Source organism: Labrus mixtus, chromosome 12 (assembly GCF_963584025.1).
Source record: "Labrus mixtus chromosome 12, fLabMix1.1, whole genome shotgun sequence".
Taxonomy (NCBI): Eukaryota; Metazoa; Chordata; class Actinopteri; order Labriformes; family Labridae; genus Labrus; species Labrus mixtus.
In genome coordinates, this window is record NC_083623.1 from 13,696,299 (window position 1) to 13,708,466 (window position 12,168).

A 12,168-nucleotide genomic window follows, 5' to 3' on the forward strand; every position below is an offset into this window, starting at 1 on the left:
ATAAAAACAAACAATAACTGTTAGTTAAATGTTTTTTTATACAATGGCACGTCTGCCTTACCGAACTAGAGAGAATACTGTATAATCATTCATTACGCTGATATTTCTCTTAATTTGAAAATGTTTCTAGAAAACACATCAATTCAATTTCAATTTTTATTTGTATAGCGTCAACTCATAACAAGTGTTATCTCGAGACACTTTACAAGAAGCAGGTAAAATACCTTACTCTTTGTTTTTTAATATTACAAAAGAGCAGGTAAAAAGACCTTACTCATTGTTATGTTACAAAGATCCGGCCTATCCATCATGAGCACTTTAGCAAAGCAGCAAAAGTTAAAGTGGTAAGAAAAAACTGAAACCTTATTAAAAGTTCTGGCAGGCCGCCAACCCACGATCCGGTGGGGAGGGGGTAGGGGTGGGGTGGGGTGGGGCTTGTTCTGGCAACACATCACAGTGTTAACCACAGAGTTCACAGTGACCCTGAATGATCTCTTCGACTGCTGCAGGATCATCCAGGGTGCTGAGGTCACCCAACCCGTTCAGGTCTCGCTCCACCACTTTCCGCAGCACCCGGCGCATTATCTTACCTGAGCGTGTCTTTGGCAGGCGCTGCACAAACTGAGAGAATAACCCAAAGAATTGAAAATGACTAAGTACAGGTCTTTTAGTGAGTTTTTTTTAATATGTCAGGTAAGTGAGGTGAAATTACCTGGATGTAGTCTGGGCAGGCATATTTGGCGATCTTTTTAGATACCATCTGTTTTAGTAGCTTGGAAAGATCCGCCTCTTCAACATCCACAACCTTTTTTAACACCACGAAGGCGTAAACACCTGACAACAATGGAGATACATTTTATGTTACTAAGATACATCGACACAATGTGGGAAACATTTACTTTCACTTAATTATTTTAATTTCTCACTTTCTCCTTTGATTTCATGCGAGTATCCTATAACAGCAGACTCGGCCACAGCAGAGCACTGATTCTGTAAAGGAATCACAAATTTACCTGAGGGGACAATTCATCAAATAGTATCGTATCGCTACACTTCAGAGGAAAACATTTAACCGCTTGAGTATTGCAAGTAAAATCACTCAGTAATGTATTTACGAGAAACAAAGGTCACGTGTTATGGAAAATACACTTTACCATGTTTTTCAAACACATATATGTGTCCCTAGTCTGTCTACAAACCCCCCACTTCAGAGAAAAGTCCATCCTCTCCGTCTTTTGCCTGCTCCCCTTTTCAGAAAATGTGTGCTCAAACAGGCTGTTTGGAGATTTCCCCTTCATGACATCACAAAGGGCAGTAACCCCTCCCCCAGGTGGGATAGACTCCCACAGCTAGGTATTTGTTCTGCCCCCTGAGTCTGCCTTCTCACTGTAAACAATAGGGCAAGGAGCGAGGAAGCCCCAGCCACCAAAACCCTTCCAGAGGGGCGTGGTCAGACACAGCTCATTTACATTTAAAGCTACAGACACAGAAACAGCCTGTTCTGCGCAGGACTGAAATAGAGGGGTTTATAGGCATGATCAAAAACAGGAAAGGAGAGGATTTTTAACAAGACACTTCACAGAAATGTTTTGTGTAGCTCTGAGACTTATTTACACTTGTTGAAAAGGAGAATAATATGTGACCTTTAAAAAAAGCACCTTTAATGGAATTGAAAATCTTGTCCTCGGGTTAAAAGGTGTCAAGAGTTCTGCTTATTAGTGTTATATATTTTTTTAATACATATGTAAAAAAAATATATATATAAAAAGTATAAACACATCATTATTTCAATGTTTATGAAAGCTCAATCACATGAAATAAATGTAGTCATTGGATGACCTTACCACCACATCCTCTATCTCTGCTGTTCCAATCCTGTGACCGCTCACATTGATGACATCATCAAGGCGGCCAGTAATCTGGTAATAGCCCTCCTTTGAGCGATAGGCGCCATCACCAGTGAAAAAGTAACCTGTGTGCATGGAGAATGAGAAATTAGAGACTGCAAGAGATAAGAAAGTGACCTTTACTATAAATGAAGTAACACATCATACAGTACCAGGATAAGGCTGACAGTAGGTCTCAATGAATCTCTGGTGGTCGTTGTGAATGGTTCGGGCCATACCAGGCCAAGGCTGAGCAATACACAGAGCTCCAGATGTATTGTTAGAGGTCAGAACTTTCCCCTTAAAGAACCAGTGATAATGCCCATTAGAAGAGAGGATAATAAAAAATGATAACCTAGCATAAAACCAGTGTCATAAGTGCTAGCAAATACTTTAAGAGTGCAAAAATGGTTTATTAAAAATAATGCTTGTATTTTTTGGTGCATGATATTTCCAGCTTATTAGTTGATTGAGCAACTAGGAAAGACTGATACAAAATCTAGAAAATACTCAATAATAGTACCACAATAAAACCTGTAGTTTACAAATTCCTTTGTGTGGGTTTTTGTTGAGAGGAAGAGGGATCAGCTCAGAGACCCCCCACTCCAACTGTCTCACAATCTGTGCTTTTCAAAAGCAGCAGCAGCAGCAGCCACAAAGTAGTATGACAGATTTGTAATGGGGTGTTTGGCACAAACACACTGGGACTGATGGGTGGGAGCAGGGTGGGTATCAAAAGTGACACAGCTGGTGACTATTTGATAATCCTAATCTGACCCTCTCTCAGGACCATTTCCCAGCCATCCAACATTCACAGAGATGAGCAGCACACCTCAGTGTCCATGAGCACGGGCTTAATGCCAAAAAAAGGTCTCATAGCCATGCCAGGGACGATCTCTGCGTCTGGGTCACATGGCTTTGGGGTGATACAGATGCCACCTGTCTCTGAGAACACACAGCAAAACAAAGCAGAGTAATTAGAGCTGGTGTGACAATTCATTTTTATCATTCTCAACAAATCCTGAACGAAGACCAAAATGAAGCAATGTGGAAAAACAGTTGAGTGGGAAAAAAAAGAGGGAGTAGGAATACTAACAGAGCCAACTAACAGTTTGTAAATCTAGCTAAGCCCCTCTCATTGCTACAGATGCAGATTATAGAATTACAGCCATACTAAGTAAATTAAATACAATTAGGTTTTCCTGGACTTCAGAGACCCTGTTCATCTGTCCACTGTTGCTGGTGGGAACAGTGCTGGAAACAGCAGAGGGAGCCTGTTATAAAGTAGGACACAACAGATGATCCCACAATAGCTTTAGAAAGCAGCATCCTGTTTACATCGACTGTAAGCGTGACACTACTGGGCCTCTCAATTGCCTTTTTATTCCTGTGAGTATCGTAAGCACACAGTGTCACTTTTAAATCATGTTTAATAAGTGCTTGTCCTAATAATAGTTACCTTAGTTTAGCCCAAGGAATATAAACAGGGAGAAACAGATATCCAAGCTCCTAGCTGACATTTTTTTTTTTTTTACATTTTGATAGAGCCAGGCTGTCCTTTAACCCTTTTCCAAGTGCTAAGCTAAGAGGCTAACTTGTTGGCTTCAAAGTTGGCATATAGACGTGAGAGGGCTGCTATCTTCTCCAATAGTCCTTTAAAAAAGAAAAACAAATAAGCATATTTTCCAAAATGTCAAATTTGGAAAAGTCTGTCTCCAAAAATGTTTGGATAATATGTAAAAATGCCCATTTATTATTATACAGTATGGAGGTTGTATTTCATAAATGCGTTTAAGTGAATGTTTAAACCCGACCTCATTCAAATACTTTATTAAATGACCTGCATCCTCTCAACCTCTCCACTCCTGTATGACCCAACATGGAGGCCGCATGCCAGCAGCAGATCAAAATGTTCTCTCTAAACAGGCTACTCTATTCCAGATCCACCAAATGGCATGTATGAATAATGCCACTTAGTCCTAATTAAAACACTGGTCCAGGGAAATCACATAATAATATAATCTCTTTGAGCTGTAACAGGGTATTTGGGTCATATCTGTGTCTGTAATTCTGCAGCTCATGATGCTCTGATGTTTAATTGTTATTATTTGTATGTTAATTAACGCAGCTTTGCTCCAGTTGCTCATTACTCAATCTAATTAGAAGGCACAGAGGATGGATGACTGTTATTATACTTTAACCACTATGTATGTATTGTCACATTCTCCACAGTTCACTCACATACGGAAGCCCAAAGCAGACATACATCTGTATGTTTTATTGTGTTATAATTTATTATATTTTATATTTCTCAGTTTCCCATGATAACAAGTCATATCCGGTTGTTTTCTCGAGAGCTGCGCTTATTTATGACGTTATCTGGAGATAACAACACTGGTTGTCCATTATAACAAGGGAACTTTTCAAGATCTAGAGAAAACAACAAAAATGTACTCATAGTCATAGAAAACAGAGTTAAATCAAATGTATGGCTATATATCTTAGCTAAATATGGACACAAAATGCAGACGAGGTTCACATTTTCCATTTTTGGTTAAAGAGGATGTCCGGGTAAGAACAGCAATTTAAAGACTTATCTTGGTACTAAGACTGTGAACATTCTGTGACAGATTTTTTGGCAGCTCTGTTAGTGTTAAGATGCAAAAAAAAGGAAACAGAGGTTAAACTATAGCTACATCAGTTTCTCTACATTATGATTGTATTAATATTAACCAAAGTCAACTTTTATTTCTAACCAAGAGAAATACATCTGTTGTTAATCGTCAGTCCAGATGGGATAGAAACATCCCCTTGTGTTGGGAGTGTGTGTGTGCGTTTGTACTATTGTCTATGTGTATGCACACAACCACAGCTGCTTTGTTATGTAACACTGTGCCTGTTGTGTTGGAAAGACGGAGCCGACTGCTCTCCTCCTTTAAAACTGAAAGTCTGTTTTAGAGCCTGCTGACGTGGCTGTGCTCGAGGAAGACTTTGTGAACTTTGTGTGAGATCGTGATTGTGCCAACAAGTGCTGAAATGCTACTGTAAGGTTTAATATCATTCGAAAATGATGTTTAACTCGGACACATCAGGAGAAAAAACACAAAGATACTCACAAAATGTAATCTCCTATGCCGCACAGACTATAAAATAGTATCCACACACTATCCACACAAATTGAATGTGTAGTGTAGACTGTAAATCTGCTTCTGACAGCTAGAGTGAATAGACTAAAACATGCAAAATGCCGGTTGATAAATACGCTAACGATACAGTGTTTAACAGTGTAAAGGATTAAACTCAGCAACTTACTTGCTTAACAAATGACCTTGTCAAATTTATGTGAATACATTATTTCTTTTTGGGCTTATAATGCCTTTATTTAGAAACAGGACGGTGGATAGAGTCAGAAATCGTGGAGAGAGAGAGTCGGTAGTGCCGGAAAGGAACTAAAGGTCGGATTCAAACCCAGGCCACGCGCTTTCGAGGACTTTAGCCTCTGTACATGGGGTGCACGCACTAACCACCAGGCTACCGGTGCCCCGAATCTATCAACTTTTTGCTGGGCGCTATTGTGAAAAAACTCTCATAACAATATTGGCTTTGAAGAACTGAGAGACCTTCAAGTGTCTTCTGTTATTGGGTTGCTGTAGCTTTCTGCGATAGCATGCTGCACAAAGTGTTTAAAATAGCCGTTCCGATGTTTAGAGTGTTCATATTTACCAGTTTGCCACCAGGTGTCCACAACAGGGCAGCCTCCGTCCCCCACCACTCTGTGGTACCACTCCCACGCTTCAGTGTTGATGGGCTCACCCACTACACACACAAAGACATCTTTAACCATATTTTAAACTTACATTTGATTTTTTTTGTGTTTGTGTGTGTGTGTGTGTGGGCAGAATCGATTGATGAAGGCAACCAAGGTCAACAAGGATGTTGTGACGCTTTATGTTTGAACCGTTATGCTTCATGTTTCAGGGAAACAGGTGTGTGTGTATGTGTTTGATTCCTGGCATGCTTGACTTTGATGTTGACCATTGTGGAACCCTCCGGCACGTTTACATACCAGCCAGGCTTGACTTTCAGTATACTTGAAGTATGCAACGTGTGTGCTCAGAGTACAGGGATTCATATAGTACACCAGTAGAAGAGTTCTATATATACACAGTTACATAGGTTTTGATGTAGATAATACCTCTGAGCACCGAGTTTACATGATGGGTTGTTTTTAAATTTTTATGTAATTTGAAAGTAGTTTTTTCCAGACTTAAAACCCCTTTTGAGTAAAAAATATTATTTTCTACATTAAATACCTTAAATACAAATAGACTGTTATTGTTGTATTGTATCAACAACCTTTAGTGAATTAAGAATATCCGTACTTTGAAGTGAAGACATCTTTAAAGCTGTTTTCACAAATGTACAGAACTTCTAAAGAGTTCTTGAAATTTTGGGGTTGAGCTGCATGCGTGAACCCAAACAGCCAAATTTTAAGACCAACTATACCCAGACTTTTTGCTAGCACCCTTATAAAACATCCACAAGAATTGTGGGTGAGACGATATATGAACGCAGAAGGTCATAGTCTGGAAAATAAACCACCGAAGAGCCAGCAGAGGCGATGAGGTTTACAGCACCTGACTGTGCGATCTTGGTGCACGTAATGAAGCTGCCTCATACTCTTTTCTGCTCACTTTTTATGTTCTTTCCCACTCGCTTGTTGAATCTGGAAGATTTTAAGGGCACATTTTCTAGAAATGTTCAGGAGCGCATGTGTGACAACAGCTTAAAAAGGCTTGCTAGTACCTCAGCTTCAAATGCAAAAAGCTGGTGACATGCACAACTAAATTTGGTACGGTAGTTGGAAACTGAACTGGTGACGTTTCATTGTCGTACGTTAACATTGTCCTATTATGATGAGCTTCTAGGCGTATGTATAATTAGGGATTATGTAAGCATCATATTTGGCATACCAGAGCCGAGAGTTTTGAGCGAGGAGCGATCGTACTTTTGCACCCACTCATCTCCGTACTTGAGCAGCAGGCGGATCGCTGTGGGAGCTCCGTAAAACTGGTTTATCTTCAGTCTCTGAACCGTCTCCCAGTACCTTCCTGTGAAAAACACAAACGGACTAAATGAACACGGTAGAAACACATTAACGTAGTGACGTGATTTCAAAGTCTACTAACGAGCTCAGACTGAAGCTGTTGTCTGAGAGCTGAGGGCTGACATTCGAGGTATTTTAACCTGTGCCAGTGTTTATCCTCAGCAGTTAATCCCTGACAATAACAAGGTGTGCGTGCTGGCTCCTATGATTAATGTAGTCCTTATTTTAGTGTGGAAAGGACGGAGGTCAAGTTCAACTGTAAACAGTTATTCATGGAGACCTGAGAATGCAGAGCTCTTAACAGAAGGACAAATTCTTAGAAAGTACTTGTGCCAACACATACAATTTTAGGGAAGACAATACGTTCAGATGTCTTATTGACATTTTTTTTCTGTTATGCTTTTACTGTGAATTTATCAAAAATCAAACACATTTGTCGATGTCCACACCTGGGTCAGGATAAGTGGGAGTGCTCTCAAACAGAACAGTGCTTCCCCCGTTAGCTAGCGGTCCGTAGACAGTGTAACTGTGTCCTGTTATCCACCCGATGTCTGCCACACAGCCGAACACATCATCGTCATGGTAACTAAAGACATACTGATGAAGAGGGAGAGGATTCATTTAGACAATTACATTTGAAAAAAAAAAAAAAAAAAAGGTTTGATGATACGATGTTTTTTTTCTCCCATTATTCTCAAATAACAATCTGGGTGTTTAGCGGAACATTCCCTCTAAAAAGTCAAAAGCCCCCTCAGCTGGTGCCTTTATGTTTACCCGGTGTGTGAGTGCAGCATACAGCAGGTATCCAGCCTGAGTGTGAACCAGTCCTTTAGGTTTGCCTGTGCTGCCTGATGTGTAAAGCATGAACAGGATGTCTTCGCTGTCCATCACAGCTGGCTCACAAACCACGTCCTCTTTCATCATCTCCTGCTCGACAAAATGAGTTACGAGATTATTTGTTAAAAGTCACATCAAGTAGCTGCAGCGAAGACCTGACCATGCTGCTTTTTCTTGTTCCTTTCTTTTTAAATGGTCCTTGCATTCTAACTTTTTAAGACACCAAATTAATAACTGAATTAGAGATAGATCCACCACAAAGTCTTTTCAGTAGCTGTTTGGCGCTTTCATTCCTCAGCACATGAAGTTTGCCCTGACGTGTGGTAGTGCAGATAAAAGACTAATATGTTATCGTTATTTGTCCAGGGAGGCGTGACACGGTGCTCCTCTGCGGTGTGCATCGTCACCTTAATCAAGCTGCTCTGATTGGCTCTGCAACTCTCTCACCTCCTCCATGGGGACGTCCCGGGCTGTCATGGCGACGGGATTCTCTGTTCTCATAGCAACAAACACCTGCTGCACTGTAGGGCAGTTCTCAACAGCGGCGTCCACCGTCCTCTTCAGCTCAGTGATCTTGCCCCCTCTGACGCCCTGGTTCACCGTGATGACTGTGTTTGATTCCGCTGAAATGTGACGTTTATCAAAATCAGACTGCTGAGGTGCGTTTTGGTTTTTTTTTTTTTTTTTGCCGCTTTTTTAACAAACCATTTTCCTGTATGTGACATCTTTTTTTAATCTGTGGTCTGACTTATGAAATGTAATCTTTTTATCTAATAATCAAAAGCACATGGGTTCAAGAGACATTGAGCCCCATAAAGGGAACGACCCAAGAAAAACAAACAATCTGGGCCCAAACTAATTATATCTAAAGTACCCCTCAACCTCTTGGTGAGCAATCCCTTGAAAACACGCTTTTAAGAACCATGTCCACTCAAGAGATTTACACATATTTCTGTTCTATTACTTGTAGCTGCTCTGACCATCATTTCTGTATTGACAACACATAAATTGGTTATAATGTGAAATGGGTCACTTACAGGTTAAACTAACAAAATAACACCCAATGATGCAGTTTCTCATGTTGAAATTGCTGTTTGGTCTTTGAACTTAAATCTCCCACACACTCAGATCCTTTTAATGTTGGTTAAATACATTTTTAATTTTTTTAAGCAACATCTATCTGTAGGCTGTGTTTGGTAGGTTTTAGAGCTGACTGCTGCTGGAAACAATGTCAAATAAAACTAAAAATGTTATAACATTAAGTATAACGTCGACCTTTTTGACATTACAGTTATTAGACTAACTGCTGATGAAGATACTGAATAGTGCAGCTTGAATTAATGTAGTGGAAATCTGATTCCCATATTGTCATTTAAATCCACCTCACCATCTCTGATTCGCCCTGCGAGGGCCTCAGCACTGAACCCTGCGAACACCACGTTGTGTGCGGCACCGATCCGGGCACAGGCCAGCATGGACGCCACAGCCAGGGGGCAGGGGGGCATGTAGATGGTGACACAGTCCCCCTTCTTGACACCACGCCGCCTCAACAGGTTGCCCAGGCGACATGTCATCTCCAGTAACTCACTGTAAAGAGAGAGCAGTGAAGCACACTACACCTAATAGGTGATGGAAGACGATCACAAATACACTATCTATAGGCCTTGTATACACCTGGTATTGTGTGACAGCTTTACCTACTGGTGTACATGCTCTCATGAGAGCCAATCACTCTTGCCACATTAGAGGAAGCAATAGAGGCCACATCTAGGAAGCACTTTCCACATTTGTGAACGCATGTTTGGCCTTACTGAAGGGCCGCCTACACAGCTCGTATCCACATCAACCGCTACAGAGTTGCAGACCTCTTGCCTCCACTTGTATATTTAACACTTCTCCACTTTGTCATGGGACTCTCTTTGGTCGGATAATATCGTCTGTCATTCTGAGCACGTGAAGATGTAATTTAGACATTAATGAGTGATGGGATACAGACCACAGTTGGTTACAGTGGTGGAATTTCTGTAGTTATTTAGATTATAATGTACAGACGTCATTAGGTTTATTCACTGTTCTCTAGTGTCAGTCAGACCTGAGAGAGTTCAGTTGTTATTAGAACACCAAGAACAGTTTAGAGAGTGTCTTCTGTTCTTCCTGATATCTGTAAGGATGTTTGGTAGACTTATTGTCTGCTCCAGTGTTATAGACGTCACAGTTTAGTCTAGGTGGGTCAATGTGACCCTGATAATGATAATGTCTTTTTGGATATATGCGATGCCTTTCGAGAAGTTCGGCAGATGTGATTGAGCAAGACACGAGTACAGAAGTGTGATGCTGAATCATGTCTCCTCATGAGTATTCATCTGATGAATAAACTTTCATCAACGTAAGCCATCTGTGTCAACTGAGTCTTATTGTGTGGAGTCAAGTCTTAGTCATTTCTTCAACAGTTACAGTGCAATTTACTTTTTCAACAATGATGATGATTAGGAGAAGATAGTGAGACGGCCTCTAGATAGGATAATTACCCTCAGGTAACTTTTGTATTTCCCGCACAGCCTACTACAAGGCATAAACTATATGAGCAGGAGATAGTCATGAACAGTTCATCATACTTTATAGTAATGTAATACAGTGAGGATACAGATGTTTTCAGTGTTAATCGTGTGGATCTTTTGGCAATTTGTTCCCCTGTTAACAGAGACTTGAGTCTGCTGTGGAGCTCATGTAATATATGATAAACTACAGAGCTGTAGATGAACATCAGGCTTCATGATCACATGAGCATTTTTGTCTGTCTTTTGCACGTCCACATAAGATCAGCTCACACTCGCCCGCTTTCTGCGCTGCAAGTCTGCATCACAAATTAATTTTTTGTTCATATGATTATGATTATATTTCATGTTTATTTAGATATTCAGCCGAGAAGTAAGATCAAAAGTGGTCAGTGGAGACACATAAAAGCCACACTTAAGGCTTTCCTCTTGTGATTGGATCATCCAGAAAGTGTTGTATATTACGTGTAAACAGCTTCATAAACTAAAACAACCTGCTGACCTGTAGGTGACTTTGACCTCTGACCCTGGTTCATCTCTCTCCCAGATCAGAGCCACTCTCTCAGGACAGGTGTGCACATGGCGGTCCAGACAGTTAACTGCATATACCCATAAAGAAACAAAGGGGGTGGGGGAAACATTATTAATACTTTGTTGCGTTCAGGATAAATAAGAACTTCAGGGGTCAAACTGGGGCCAGTTGCTTTGTCAGAGGGGAACATTAAACCCAGGTAAAAAAAAAAATAGCCTATATTATGCCAAATAAATAGCGCACATCATTAAATAGCCTACCACAACATAAAATACCATGATTCATATTTTTGTCAGTAACAGTATTTAATACTAGATTGTGAGGGCCCTGCCTAGAACCGCTCATACTTGCTTTGTTTATGTCTTTGTTGGATCAGTTAACTCTTAGAATCAAATTTCCCTCAAAAAATCCAGTTACATCTAGGATATTTTTTTATAGGCTCTTACCGGACACATTCAGCTTTCCTCCCCCAAACCACTTGATCTTCCCCCGGCTCAGATCACAGTCTTGGACCGTGGTGAAAGGCTTGATCCAAGTCAGTCTCTGGCGCGCCGCAGCGGCCCAGAAGCTCTCACTGTTGGACACCGAGAAGTCCTGCAGAGCTGCGCGGTCCGACACGCCGTCAAACCCGGCAGCCTCCGGCATAAACGCCGTGACGTTACACCGCCTTCGACCCCAGACATGGAAATGAGCTCTGAAGACGCGACGACTGAAGAAAGCAGCGACCGACTTCGAGGCGCATCCGCAAGGCAGCCACATCGTGAGAGTGAAAGAAAGTGTACAGTTCTAACGGAAATTAAGTTTGCGAAGCATTTCCGTCAAAAGGAAACAGGAGCGTTTAAGCAATGCTGGAAGTTACACTGTTTCACTTTATGATAGGAGAACTTGGAAACTCCGGAGAGGAAGGGCTTGGGGACTCATGCGTTAAAGGGCGGTACAAACCCACTATGCTTACTCAGTTATTGGATTTCAACATCAGTTACAAAAAGAGACCGAAAGTCGATGATTTGCTCTCCACACATTATTCTATGGTTGAAAGACTTTTGTCACATTTTAAAGCTCATGCAATAAGGCTTCTTGTTTCTGTTTCATATCTTTGTTGAACATGAAATGACCCTACTCCTGGTTCCTTATTTAGAAATACAACGTCGACTTTTAAAAGTTCTTTGCTCTTTGGCAGCCCCTTTGACGGTAAGTGGTAAATGCAGGACAGTTTTAGGACCCCAGAAATAGAGACCCAATGTCACTGAC

General features: G+C 41.0%; 1 protein-coding gene and 1 long non-coding RNA gene across 2 annotated transcripts; both read right to left on the bottom strand.

Moving 5' to 3' along the window:
- Window positions 1-18: 18 nt before the first annotated feature.
- LOC132985020 (acetyl-coenzyme A synthetase 2-like, mitochondrial) lies at window positions 19-11,778 on the bottom strand. The gene is made up of 14 exons (XM_061052132.1): window positions 11,364-11,778; window positions 10,888-10,984; window positions 9,218-9,417; window positions 8,278-8,453; window positions 7,768-7,920; window positions 7,443-7,590; window positions 6,860-6,997; window positions 5,610-5,702; window positions 2,719-2,831; window positions 2,060-2,186; window positions 1,845-1,972; window positions 927-990; window positions 713-834; window positions 19-621 (listed from the first exon to the last, which is right to left on the bottom strand). Exons 1-14 carry the CDS (start codon window positions 11,674-11,676, stop codon window positions 460-462), a joined length of 2,034 nt encoding a protein of 677 aa, XP_060908115.1. The 5' UTR covers window positions 11,677-11,778; the 3' UTR covers window positions 19-459.
- Window positions 4,386-5,596, bottom strand: LOC132985023 (uncharacterized). The gene is made up of 2 exons (XR_009675015.1): window positions 4,966-5,596; window positions 4,386-4,928 (listed from the first exon to the last, which is right to left on the bottom strand). It is a non-coding gene; the product is annotated as an uncharacterized LOC132985023 (long non-coding RNA).
- Window positions 11,779-12,168: the final 390 nt, after the last annotated feature.